This window comes from Zootermopsis nevadensis, unplaced genomic scaffold, assembly GCF_977971745.1.
Source record: "Zootermopsis nevadensis isolate Lab colony 2312 unplaced genomic scaffold, Znev_1.0 Znev_ptg000021l, whole genome shotgun sequence".
Taxonomy (NCBI): Eukaryota; Metazoa; Arthropoda; class Insecta; order Blattodea; family Termopsidae; genus Zootermopsis; species Zootermopsis nevadensis.
The window spans coordinates 12393917-12408997 of NW_028259153.1; the positions used below are offsets into that span (position 1 = coordinate 12393917).

The 15081-nt window shown below is 36.4% G+C and overlaps 1 protein-coding gene across 1 annotated transcript; it reads right to left on the minus strand.

Annotated features, from left to right (window-relative positions):
• Window positions 1-665: 665 nt before the first annotated feature.
• LOC110841289 (pre-mRNA-splicing factor CWC22 homolog) lies at window positions 666-14411 on the minus strand. Its single transcript, XM_022086693.2, has 10 exons — window positions 13516-14411; window positions 12986-13114; window positions 8634-8822; window positions 7923-8076; window positions 6352-6498; window positions 4031-4257; window positions 3315-3595; window positions 2356-2457; window positions 1636-1802; window positions 666-1028 (listed from the first exon to the last, which is right to left on the minus strand). Exons 1-10 carry the CDS (start codon window positions 14269-14271, stop codon window positions 931-933), a joined length of 2250 nt encoding a protein of 749 aa, XP_021942385.1. The 5' UTR covers window positions 14272-14411; the 3' UTR covers window positions 666-930.
• Between the last annotated feature and the right edge of the window lie 670 nt (window positions 14412-15081).

Here is a 15081-nt window from a genome sequence, read left to right on the forward strand (position 1 = left end):
CTCCACGACGCACTTCTTGTACAAGCGATTCACAGCTCAGCTCTTTCCGCAATAATGAAAGCGGATTGTTGACGGCAGTAATGTAACACAACAATGCAGAGTAAACAGATGACGTTTCCTAGGTAACATAACAATGCACGCAAGCTGACCATTGTTATCGATCCATATTTACAAATTGTTGATATTTCCTAGGTAACCATCTTACACATTTTTCTTACACTTTTTTGCGGAATGACACTGACCCTTCCATATAGACGTATTTACGTCAAAACAGAGAAATAATTCTGTACGTAAAGGCTGGATGAATATTCGTGGAAGCCAAGCTCCTGCCTAAATGTTCTAAATTCCTTGTCTGGCATTATATACTGTAGTGAATAACACTCCTGCTTCACAATCAGAAGCTGTCTGGTTCAAATCTGATCTGGGTCTCTCATTCTTACCTACTTTGTTTTTCAGCCATGTGACAAAGAAACAAGACATCTTCAAGTACATTGGAGTTAAGTTACCTGATTAAATGTTTGATGCTATTTGAAATGAGACCTACCAGGAAGTGTAACATTTTGGATAGAATGGTAGTTGAACATGTTGCAGCACATTTATTCTGGAGTCATCATAATGAACTCTGTACTTGCTAAAAGAGAAACAGGAATACTTTCTTAACAACATCAATATTAAAAACATTTATTTCCATGACCATAAGAAAATAATATTTATAAATGAATCTTGTACAAGGTCCACAGATAAAAAAAATTAGCTACTACAAACAAAACATGTTACTTAAAACATTAATTTTATTATATAAAATTATAATGTCATATTATTATTTTTCTTGTTTTGGTGGTGGGCGTTATGTTGTACTCTTACAATCAAATGTTTCCGTGCTTCTCTCCATCAGATCACCCACTTTTCTTCCTTTTCATATTTTCAAGTTTACTTTCTTATCTTCTTATGTTTTGAGCGCCTTTTTTGTTTTCTTGCTTTTTTTGAGCTTTTAGATTTTTTCTGAATAACTTTTTTATGATCAGAATCTGAAAGACAAAGTTTTCATAAACATACACAAATAATAACATGGTTGTTTAAGCTACCATGGGCTACCACAATGAATATGATCATAATCATGTTAAAATATTAGGGAAACATATAAAGATTACACATGTATCAGTCATACTGTGTTTACCAGAACCTAAGACCCACATTAAAAAATAGGGGCTTAAAAAGTAATAAAAAGTAAAAACATGAAAAAAGAATAATTCTGCCAACAAACAATTACAATATTATAAAGCTTAGCGGAGCTATGACTAAAAGTGTCTGTGCGTGGAGATTGCGATCACCCTGACAACGGAGGCGTCAAGGACCTCTGAAATGTCAGTAAAACAAGACAACACAGAAAACATTACTTAAAAAATGAAATTTTTAAGAAAAGGTCCTGATCCTACCAAAAACTACTCTACAAGGTTCTGTTGAATTTAATTTATAAACTTCATTACATTATGCACGTACACTTCAGAACTGATAATATAAATACATATATCATTGTAAAGATATATAAAACTCTAATGTCCTCTCCAAACTATTACAAAACATAAAATACGATTTTCAAAATCCCACAAAACAAAGATTAAAGAGTACACATACCTGAGCTACTGTCTGAAGATGTGTCAGAAGAAGAAGATGAAGAAGAAGCATCTGAACTGGAGTCAGAGTCACTAGAGTCATCACTGGAATCTCTAGCAAGATTTACAAGCAACTTTGGCACAAACGGAACTTTTGGCTGTGCCTTCAAATGTTCTCTTAATTCATCACTATAAATAACAAATCAATCCATTAGTATACATTATAAAAAATCACCTTACATGAAGAAATATGATAAGCATGTTTAACTTCAAGCATCATCAAATATACTGGTCATGTTGGCTTCAAATGCCCAGGGTCTCAGTTTCAAGACCAGTTACAAGTGCAGATTTTCTGCACTTCATCTCAGTCACTCGTTTCTGACAACGAATACAAAGAAAAGAAGAGCCTCTATGTTAGACAACATTATAATAAGGAATTCTTGACTTTTGTCAAATTGGCAGAGGCCAAAAGACAAGCTAACACATTTGAATTCAAGTCAATAAAATTTAAATGTAATTTAAATTCAAGAACGTTTGAAATTTGTTTTGTGTGGGTTTATTGTACAGATTGTACTGCATAATATTTTGCTGGGACCAACATCTGGTTTGTTATAAGGATAACCTTGCTACAGAAGAAAGATTCTTCAGGTGTAGGTTTTTTATTTAACATGAATGAAGATATTGCATAGGATGAAACTGTCTGAATAAAACCTATGTGACAGTACTACTTTTGTCAACTTACGTCAGTCCTCCCAAGCCTATAGATGTAAAGAAATTGATGGCAAATCGTGTATTCTTGGGATTGTCTCGTGGAAACAGACCCTCAAATGCAACTTGCATAGTTCTGCAAAAAAAACAAAAAAAAACAATGTCTGTTCTGAATACAGCATTAGATTTTTCATATAAGGTTACTTTAATGTGTAAATATAAACAGGATGACCAGCAAAAAATAAAATAAAAACTGAATTGTATATTATTATTTTAAGCTCAATCACATAATCCACTAATACACCTCTCTATACTTGTTCCTGCTTTTTAGATTCACTGATATCTGCGAGAAAATACTACCTACCTACTATCAGATGTTTTTAATAACTGTGCTGCTTATCTTTGGAATTATGATGCTCTTATATGACATAATTTAAAATTAAGTGGCTTTCTGAATTCTAGGTAATCAGCAACTCCGATCCACCACTGAGGAACAGACAAATGAACTTGCCCGGTTGCTCCATCATGCAGATTTCAAACAAATGATTCTCAAATGCACGAAAACCACCAGTATTCCCATATATTGCACATCCAGCATGTCATTTAGCCAGTATATTCCAATCCATCATTGTTTGTATCCATAACAGGAACACTGAATTGGGTGGTGAGCTACGTACATTTTATGGGAGATGCTTGTATTTTGAGCTTTGATATAGTGAATATTTGATATATAATTATTTATATTAAAACAGAAGAAAAATAAAACTGCTTTTGATATAAAGTCAAATACAAAAGCTTTAAAAAAACTCATATAAAATTATATAAAAATATATTTTTTGCTTTTCTAAATGTACTCACTTCAAACTTCTAATTTTTTTTATAACTTTAAATGGTTTTACAGCTTTAAGATATATTTCGAGATCAGAGTTCAAGTCCTAACTTGAACCCTGCCAAACTGTGTAACTTAAATGATATATTCATATGTTTACTTACGGATCCTTTACTCTTCCATTCAGCTTATTAAGTCCCAAGTACTCTGATAATTCAAGGAACAGAATTTTAATGAAGATTCGACTGGAACTAGTAGTCTCTTCCTCATTCAGGTGAATGAAGGACAACACCTCCCATGAAATGGCATCAGTAAAGAGGAGATGTGCAAAAAATTTAGCCACATTTCGTAACTTGTTTGTGTCTAAGCGATGGATTGTGTCATATGTATCCCTGAAGATTTGTTGAAATGGAGGGATAAATATTTTATTGATCTGGCAGAACCTCTGAAAAGAAGAAGGAAGTTAAAATGACATGAGAACAAGACAATATCAAGTCTGGCACAAGTTACAAAAGATGCCACACAGAAGGATGAGTATGTGAAGAACTTAAGGAGGAGCTGTGGTTTTGTTTGTTGAGGTAAAGGCCCATAAGTTTCTCTTGTTAAATGCACCTGTATCCAAAATAAATTTAATAAATAAACTGTGCCCTAACAACAGTAAGATTCATCCTTATCATTCCCAGATGGTAAGTTAAATTGCAACAGCACCAACAAGAAAGTGTCCTTTGAAGTGACATTAAATATACGAAGTCAACAAGTATAAATGATGATGTAGACGTGTTGTCACTAAGTAAATATAATGGATTTTAAGAACTTCAATCCCCTCTTACTTAATTTTTTACTGTGCTTATGTTCGTACAGTGCTGGAAATGGCCATTACCTGAGACAAAAGTCCATAGAACTTTTCGTATGTCCTTTGTTCAGCACAGCAATCTAGAAACATATGACACAATTCTATTTCTTGTCCCGGCTTTAACTCCATCCTCATCAGCTTGTGGGCACATTCTTCAAAATCCAAACTTGAATGAATCGTCAGGTAGATCGTTCTTCGCAGAGCCATGAGGTTAGTCTCGGTCTTATCAATAATGGCATCATCCCTGCTCTCCTCTGAAACAATGACAAAATTTTTAACAGACACAGGTGAGTAAGTAGAAACTCTGCCACATTTTCACCAGAGGATGGAAACAGATCAGTTTCTGAAACTTTGTATTTTGTTTGGAATAGCATATAATGGACAAGACCAGAAACCTAGTAATACTAATTGTAATATACAATAGTCAGAACCCTTCAAACTTATCATGAATATACTATACACCATCTGTGGTTGTTCACTTGATGTTTTATATACTCAAAGCAAGATTGCTGGATGCTTGGGAGATGATGAACTGCTAATTTAGAAATTGTGGACGAACAGTCGTGGTACTAACCCTTTTGGTTTTCGAAGTCCTGCCAAAACACTCGTAACTATTCCATACATGCATGACCTAGGTGCAAGAATTGATATTACGCAATGTAAATTTAGTATATAAAATTTGTTTCGGTTAGTTCACTGAGGTGGATTTCAGAAGTTTATAATTGGTGAAAGAAAATGTCAGCATTTATTGTGTTACAGTAGTGTTAAAATGTGACTGACCTTCCAATTAAGTTTAAAGCACTGACTGCAAGAAAGCTTGATGTAATAAGGAAATTGGAGGCAAACCAGAGAAACCACATAGTTTAAACAATATTAAGCCATTTCCACGTGCCGTACAGGCGCTTGGGGTGAGTGGAGGTATAGCTCCTCTCTTTCTTAACCTTGGCACTAGATGGGGGTGAGTGGTCAGCATCACGACCCGGCCGGCTTTACCGCCGGGAAAGGACCGCCAGTACCCATTGTAGAGGAGGCTGGGTGGGCCCCAGAGCCAGTCTGGACACAGAGGCTAGAGGAAAAATCCTCTGCCCCCGTCGGGGATCAAACCCCAGTCGTCCAGCCCGTAGCTAGTCACTATACTGACTGAGCTATCCCGGCTAATAACCATTTCCAAGTAGGCATAACAAAACAGCATGGATGAACTGCACTGTTCCAGCAAACTTTGAATGCTAAATGGTAGCGAAGAATAAGAACATACTGTTGTTCACTGACACCTGTGCTGCCCAGCAAAGAATGTTGCACACTAGTCTGTTTTTTCTTCCAAACATGATCTCAGCCGTGCAGTCAATGGACCAAGTGTGATCAAGGTTTAGAAGCACCACTTCTGGAAGTGGCTTATTGGAAGGATGTTGCAGCTCATCAGAATCAAACCTGACACCAAGAATCTCAACAACTTTGGATTGTTAGTGCTGGATACTATGGATATTCCAACTCTTGTGTGTTTTACAGAATTAGAGAAAAATAATGATTGAGTGAAGTATACATAACTATTATGGTTATTATGCTGTGGGACCAGAAGGTCAGCCTCCTCTTGCCTGTTTACATCTATTGCAAAATGGCAACCATTATTTGTGTGCCCCATGTTTCTATTGTAGAATTATCATGTAAATGCGAGGTACTTTCAAGAGAAGATATTTCTTGGGATGAAAAGCAAACAATTTAAACACATGAACAGAATTTAAAATATAAGAGCCTGTAAAAAAAAAAGTGGCATAAACAAAGTGTGGAATTTGTTTTCAGTGCAATTACATTTATATGTGCCTAAACAATTAATACAGGGTGAGAATTTATTGGAACAATTTTTTTTAGATGTAATAATGGATGTCATAATTGGGCCAAATCCGAGTATGGCATGGGATGTCCTCAGGTTGCTGATGGATGAAAATGCTGCCACAATCCAATTACTTCTGAGAAAATAGACACGTGACAATTGTGTACCTCAAAAATCACAAATTCATTGCATATATTTCCAACGCAATCATTATGATTACTGGCATACTCACATACAATTTAACTGATTCCTTATGTTGGTGACATTAGTGTAAAATAATCAGTGACTCTAATTTTGAAATAAATATCATAAAAATGCAACATCTGTAGGATATGTCTCTGTACATCCAATGCCTCTGCTTCACTGACACAGGTTTCTTTGAATTGTGAGTGTTTTGAATGGGATTGAAAAGAACTGAGGAAAGGCCATCATTTCCTTTTTTCTTTCTTTCTTTTAATCTAGCTTCCTTTGATTCAAGCATGAATGCATCATTTCATGTTCTTTACTGACAAATGCTTACCATTTTCACTTTCTTCTCCTGAATCACTTTCTTCTTCTGATCCTGAGCCACTTTCTGAATTGCTACTACCTTCATCAAGAATCTCTTTCCTGAGAGAACTATACTTATCCTCATTGGCCTCATACTCTGCATCAAACTTGAATACATCTGAAATATTAATAGAGGAACATTTAATTTTTATTATTTAAGTCACATACTTTGTTCATAAGAATTGGTAAAACAATGCACAAATACATATCTTGTGTTTCTAGCATATTAATCCATTTGTTTAAAGATACAGCAATTCACCAGCCACCTGTTTTAAGCCAATTTGCGACCTTCCTGTATCCTTTCTCAACAAGTAGTTCAGCCATATCTCATTGAAAGGTAATAAACTCTGAGGTCTCCAACAGTGTTTAGCACAAATATTTATTCTATTTGTATGAAAATGATGACAATGAAACATAAACGCTGTGTAAGAGTTTACTCAAATAAACCAAGATGGGTCAGTAAATTCACGCATATCTCTTATTCTGGAGATTATAAATTTTTGACTAATTGAGTAAATACTTATACAAAAGCAAAAGAAAGTACAACATTACTGCTTACAACACATGTATAGCATTTTCTACCATACAATGGGATACGGCTAAACTAATTGGTCAAAAATAAAACCAGCAAATTGCTGTTGGTTTAATAAGTGGCATACAATATTTTTCCTGAATGTCAGCTGTTTAATAGTGCATAAAAAAGCTTATCAATTACAGAAAGCAATGCCTAACAGTCCTACAAATGTAAGGTCTGTAACTTTAATACATTAAATGATATACAGGTGGCCCAAAAAGATGTATCCAGAGCCATCCCAGCAGCAACTTTAGTGGCTGCTTGCCAATCAGTTGCTCAGCACTGTCAATTGTGTCAAGGGGCTATTGATGGTAATTTGGAACACTTTAGATTCACTTATTCACTTTGTGCCAATGATTTAGTTTAATTAAAATGCCTTTATTTAATTCATGATGTGTACACATTCTTTTGGGACACACTGCACATTAAAATGTTACAACACGTTTCTTTTAACTATATTCCAAGAGTGGTTCAGTAAACACAAAATTACTAACCAATGGTTTAAGCCTTGATGACCCACTCTGGTCTAGGAGTCAAGGTCATGCACAAATGCCACATTATTAATGAAATCCCCCAGCAATCACACCACAATGCTATGGTATTTTAACAATAGCAAATCTTCTATATTATCCAACAAATATTGTGAGTGCCCTTACCAGATTCAAAAGCTTAAAGTGAATGCAGACATGCCAATATTGCTCATTAAGGGGAAAATATTATAGCCGAGAGCCAATGTTATTACAGTGAATCTGGTAGTTCAACCTTCCATCGACCCTGTCTTCATCTCCTACTTCTTCAACCCAAAGATTATATTTTAGTAATTTTGCTTAAACATCAACATAACAGAACATACTGACAATTTTGTGTTTTCACAGATCAATTCTATCACAACACAAAAAAAATGTTATATTTAAGCAACATGTAAATGTACGACGACACGTAAGGAATCAGAAGCCAAGGAAACTTACTGAGGATGTCTTCTGAATCTTTAGCATCATCTAATGTGATAAGATGAGTAAACTGATCCTGCTCTTCAATAAGGTCCAATTCTTTCATAACTGCTTCATGATCTCGAAATTCATCTTTTCTCACTTGGAATATCACTTCAATCATGTATTGTACCTAACACATATACACAGTAAAAATATGTAGAATTATAAAATACAGTCATGAAGAACACCATAACAATGTTGAAATAAAGAGCCATGCACTCACTATGTTAAGTTTCATGTTCTCCTAGTATATATCGATAGGAAACTGAGTGTGCTAAAGATATGTTGTGTGATATAACGGTGAAAAATTCTGATATCTTAGAAGGGAACTGAACTTCAATTGTCTAGCCCACACTAATGTAGCAGAAAAAGAAACCGGTTGTAAACAGGCCAGATGGCAGAAATCTTTACATCTGAGCAAAAAATCATGTGACAATCTGTCAAATTGAATTCATTGTCTCCTCCCAGTGAAACGAAAAGTGTTGTTTAGTCCACCTCAATCATTGACTCCAAAGCGTTATTTCATTATCTAGCACTGTCTACATTTAAAAAAAAGGAAAAAGTGCCTTGGATGTAAAATATCCATGACAAGGCTATGAAATAGATGAAAATTGTTTAATATTGGGACTGTAAAATTAAAGTATGTTAGAGAACTTCAGCTGAATATACAAGTTGAAGAAAACTAACCCTTTTATCCAGCTGTCCTTCATGTAAAATATGTCGAAGTATCTCAAAGATAGCATCCATTCCTTTCTTTGATACCTCAATTAGTTTCATGCCACATTCCTTTAGAAATGCTATGGCTACTTCCACAGAATCATCTGTTGGACTTTCTATAAGAAGAGTTAGAATCTCCAGGGCCACAATTTCATGAGCCTGAAACAGAACCATACTCATACATACACTTAATTCAGTTAATTCTGATTCAAACCACTGCTTAACTATCTACTTTCTCAAGACAGAATCTGCTTCATATAGTTAATGGCTTGAACCAGTGATTCTCAAAACTGCTCTGAGAAATCTTGGGGGCAATATGAATATTTTTTTTTAATGGCAAAGATTTCAAAATAAACTAACTAACTAACTAGATGGCTTACCGAACCCGAAGGTTCATCACCGAATTAACCAAAGCCCTCCACCGGACCCTGTCCTGGGCCAACAACATCCAGTTTCCTTCAACTCCTATCTCCCATAGATCCCGCCTGAGATTATCCTCCCATCTACGTCTAGGTCTCCCCAGCGGTCTCTTCCCTTCAGGTTTCCCAACCAGTACCCGGTGCACACCTCTTGTCCCATCCATGCGCGCTACATGTCCCGCCCATCTCACTCTTCTCGACTTAATCACCCTCACAATACTGGGGGAGCAGTACAGATTTTTAAGCTCGTCATTGTGCAGTTTTCTCCACGCCCCATCGTCTTCCCTCTTAGGCCCAAATATCCTCCTCAACACCCGATTCTCAAACACCTGCAATCTGTGTTCCTCCCTCTGAGTGAGAGACCATGTTTCGCACCCATACAAAACAACAGGCAATATTATTGTTTTGTATACTTTAATTTTCAGGTTCTTAGAAATCAGACGGGAAGACAAAATATTTTGGACTGAGAAGTAGCAAGCATTTCCGGAATTTAGTCTCCTCCTAACTTCCTCACAAGTATCATTTTGATTTGTTATTGTTGTTCCCAAATATTTGAACTTTGTAACCCTTTCAAAGGATTTATTAGCTACCCTAAGATAATTTTGCCCGCCTGTCTTCTGATGACGAGATACTAACATGTACTTAGTTTTTTCTGAATTTACTTCCAGCCCCACTTGTCTACCAGCCTCTAGTAAAACTTCTGCGTTCCTCTTTATTGTATTTATATCGTCCCCCAATAAATTAACATCATCAGCATATGCCAATAGCTGATGTGTCCCGTTCAATTGCAAACCCTCCTGCCTACCTTGGACCTTCCTGATGGCGTATTCTAGCGCAAAGTTAAAGAGCAAGGGAGACAAAGCATCTCCTTGTTTTAGACCGTTCTTGATGAGGAATGTCTCAGATACATATTTACCTACTCGAATTTTGCTGCAGGTTTCATTTAAGCACATTTTTATTAGACCCACTAGCTTCTTTGGTATACCAAATTCAATAAGAATATTATATAGCACTTCTCTCTTCACAGAGTCATAGGCTTTTTTGAAATCTATAAATAACTGATGTACAGTCCCACCGAACTCCCATTTTTTCTCTAGTATCTGACGAATGCAAAAGATCTGATCAATCGTTGATCTGTTTCGTCTGAACCCACACTGATGATCCCCAATAGTTTCATTCGCATATGGGGTTAATCTTGCCAAAAGAATGTTGGATAGAATTTTGTATGAGGTTGATAGCAGCGATATTCCTCGGTAATTACCACACTCAGTCTTGTCCCCCTTCTTATAAATAGGAATAATTATGGATTCCTTCCATTGATGTGGCATCTCTTCCTTATCCCAAATTAACTGAATAAGCTTATGGATCCTCATATGCAACCCTTTGCCACCTGCTTTAATTAATTCGGCCGGAATCTGATCAATTCCTGGAGATTTATAACTTTTCAACTTCCCAATGGCTAGTTCCACTTCATCTAAGCTAGGTTCTGGCACCAACAGTTCAGCTGTATGCATTTTAATCTGTCTAATATCACCAGTATTATGAACATTTAAGAGCTCGCTAAAGAAATTTTTCCACCTATTCACAATTTTTATTGGATCTGCAAGCAAATTGCCACTATCATCCTTTACCAAATTAGTCTGGGGTTGATATCCTTTCTTAAAGTTATTAATGCCTCTGTACAGGTCTCTGATGTTTTTTTCCTTATTATTTGTCTCAAGTTCAGCAATTTTGCCCTTCAGGTATTCCCTTTTCTTAGTCCTAAAGGTTCTACTAGCCTCACGTCTCACGTTACATAGATTATCCGCATTTGTTTTGTTTGGGTTCTGCAACCATTGAAATTTTGTTTGCTTCCTTCGATCTATTAATTTTGAACATTCTTCATCAAACCACGGTTTATTTTGCTTTCTCCTGTAGTATCCTAGTTTCTCTTTTGCTGAAATTTTGATGCAGTTTCTGACATTTTCCCACTCCCTGTTGATGTCCACACTTTCATTATCCTCATTTGTCTCTAAAATTTGAAACCTATTCGAAATTTCAACTTGATATTGTTCCTTTGCCTCTCCCTCACTTAATTTTTTCAAATCAAATCTTTCTGTGTCAAAATTTTGTTTAGTTCGTCTACTTACTGAAAGCCGCTCCCTCACTTTTGCTACCACCAGATAATGATCAGTGTCGCAATCTGCTCCTCTGAATGATCTCACATCAATTACATTTGTCTGCCTTCTCTTATCTACTAAAACATGATCTATTTGATTGTGTGTTCTGCCATCTGGGGAAGTCCAAGTGTATTTATGAACATCACGGTGTGGAAATTTTGTACTTTTTACAATTAAATCTTTTGACGTAGCGAAGGTCACTGCTCTGACGCCATTATCATTACTAAGTGCATGGAGACTCTCGCTGCCTATTGTGGGTTTGAAGACATCCTCCCTCCCAATTTTTGCATTGAAATCTCCTAGCAGAATTTTCATGTGATACTTGCCAAATGTATCAAATACTGATTCCAATTCTTCATAAAAGCTATCCTTGATATCATCGCTTTTGTCTTCAGTTGGGGCATGAACATTAAGGACAATGATGTCGCACCAACGTCCTTCCAAAATTACGTAAGACAACCTGTCACTAACAAATTCTACTCTCTTAACTGCTGCCCTAATTCTGCTATGAACAAAAAAACCTGTCCCTAGCTGATGATTGTCATTCCCCTTTCCATAGAAAAATGTAAAATTGTCCACTGGGATCGTGCCCTCCCCCTCCCATCGCACTTCCTGCACTGCCACTAAGTCTAACTTATAATTACCTAATTCCCTACACACTGATTTCAGTGCCCCAGCCCTATAGAGGCTCCTAATGTTCCAGGTACCAAATCTCATGTCCTTTTTCAATTGCCGTGGTCGTGCCAAAGAGTCCGTCCTGATCCGAGGCTTGGTTGATTTTTTCGTAACACATGTTTTTTTTAAAGGTGAAAGGTTGTTAGCCCTACACCCAACCCCCAACCTGGAGATAAATCCTACCCAAAATTAACTGTTCATCCTTCTCTCTGGAAAGCATTAATTAGAATGATTCCCATCAAATTCATATTTTAACAATGAAATAAGTGAATTAGTGAACACTTTCATGTACTTCACCTGATTTTTAAATGACTGGCAATCTATATTTTTGGACTATGTACCTCCTTAGAAATACACATGCTAAATGCAAAATCCTTTCTCAGTAATGGTAATGACTGGCAAACATGTGTATGATTACTGTAGCAAAAATAGAATCAATGAAAAAGGACTTTGTAAATACATTTCATTTCAGCGTGGCATTCACTTTTAAATCTGTAATTAACCCAATGAAGCTGAAGCTTGTCTAAATAGTATTTAAGAATTCAGTCTGCACCACAAAGAAAACACAACACTACTTCACCATTACAAAGAACAATTGATTAATGCTGTTTAAGGAAATAATCCCTGTTTACTATGAGAACCATATGATATGCATAAATACAAAATTAAGAGTTATTTATTGTTGAAGTAGGACACACAGTCACCATTGGTTTTAAATAATTGAAGAAAAATACACAGAACTGCATAATTCATCAAAATCCAGAAAATACTGACTTACAAATGACAAAACTTAAATGGAATACTGATCTGAAACTTTGGTGATAATGGTTACATCATATGGAAGAGTCTATCAAATTCACTGGATTCATTGGATATATAAATGGATTCTGTAGGGTTCTGACGATGTAGGTGCCCCTGCCCCATACACCTGAAGATGAAAACGGATACGGTTTTCAAAACGTCATGCACAACCTTGGACGATGGACAAAGTCCAAAAACCCAATAAACCTGACCATAAGTATAATGCAAGTTAATTAATGTGACATGTCCTATTTACAAAACCACTTACCACTCTCTGATTTACAAGGTGAGCAACAAATGTTGCAGCAGAAATGCAAATGGTCTTATCATTGCGCTTGAAGCCACGTCTAAATTGAATGACAAGTCGTCTTAGCAGCAATTCTCCAATATTTGGAAACTGTTGATATAAAACAACTGCATTAAAGTATAGCACCTACATATTAAACATAAACTAAATTAGCAAACTATGGCCTGCAAATTCACATTACAACACCATAATGGTGGAACAATGGTATAAACATACTGAAGGAAGGTATGAGAGAACGCTCCATTTTTATACACACTCACGTTCCTCATGAGTTCATCTCATTAGATGGTTCATTACAATGAATAGAACTACAATATATTCATGTTTAAACATGGCCAACTCTTTGCTGAACTTATAGCATGATATGTACTACAAATATAAACAAAAAGTGAGACCTTTAGAAATGTATATATGTGAAGATAATTCGAATTTTGCAAAAACGTTTAAAATCCTGCTCATATTGCATAAAGAAATGGTTACACAAACCTTACCTTGGAGTTAATAACTGCTACCAATGCTGCATATACATGGGTAAAAGTTGGTGAAGCTGCTTGAGCCTGAATTATTGAACGACAAAGTAGGCCTCGTCCTCTCACAATATTTTCTTTCAGCAACTCTCGCACAATAATATAAATATTCCCAGTATTCACTTTATTAATGTGTCCATGTATAGATTTTTTCAGTGCTTCCCATGCTATCCTTTGATAAGCAGCACTTGACTTATCTGTAATTTGGGCTTGCATCATTCTTAATTTAGCAGGAGGTATGTATGCACCACCTGTCCTGGACAACAACGAGTCAACAGGTTTCTTCTGTATACTGGCAACATCACTTTGCTGAGTGTGGAATTCACTGTCACTCTTACCCAAATATCGATCACACTCACTCACGTTCCCACTTTTATTGTTTAAATTCTTTTCATACTCTTCTCTGCCGTCCTTTCTTTTGGAATAACTAGCCTCATTTTCATTTTTGTGACATAATTTTCTTGAAAATTCACTGCTTTCCCCACCATCTTCTCTTTTCCCAAACCTTCTTTCTTTTCCATTTCTGCCTTCATCTAAATTCTTATACCTACTGCCTCTCTGATATCTGCTCCTGCTATAATCTCTATTTCTCTGCATCTTTACATATCCTTCCTTCCTTTTGCCTTCTTCATTATGAGGTGAAGAGGAATGCTTTCTCTTTCTGTTCCTACAACCTGCATCTGGCGATTTCCTATCATGTCTGGAATTCCTGTTACTCATTTTAAATTCTGGGTAATTACTAATGCAATTAAAAGTACTTAAACTCTCACAGTTAAAACTTCACTAAACATTTCCGAATAGCTTCTTCGTTACATACACCACCATCAAACAGCAACTATAAAATAGAACCAACGCAGATATTACCAATACCAACATACGAAATGCACATTGAGAAGGCAAATCACAGTAAAATATCACAGATATTTTTAACGGCATATTCCTAACTAACTAACTAGATGGCTTACCGAACCCGAAGGTTCATCACCGAATTAACCAAAGCCCTCCACCGGATCCTGTCCTGGGCCAACAAAATCCAGTCTCCTTCAACTCCTATCTCCCATAGATCCCGCCTGAGATTATCCTCCCATCTACGTCTAGATCTCCCCAGCGGTCTCTTCCCTTCAGGTTTCCCAACCAGTACCTGGTGCACACCTCTTGTCCCATCCATGGGAGCTACATGCCCAGCCCATCTCATTCTCTTCGACTTAATCACCCTGACAATACTGGGGGAGGAGTACAGATTTTTAAGCTCATCATTATGCAGTTTTCTCCATGCCCCATCGTCTTCCCTCTTAGGCCCAAATATCCTCCTCAGCACCCTGTTCTCAAACACCTGCAATCTGTGTTCCTCCCTCTGAGTGAGAGACCATGCTTCGCACCCATACAAAACAACAGGCAAGATTATTGTTTTGTACACTTTAATTTTCAGGTTCTTAGAAATCAGACGGGAAGACAAAATATTTTAAACTGAGAAGTAGCAAGCATTTCTAGAATTTAATATCCTCCTAACTTCCTCATGAGTGTCATTTT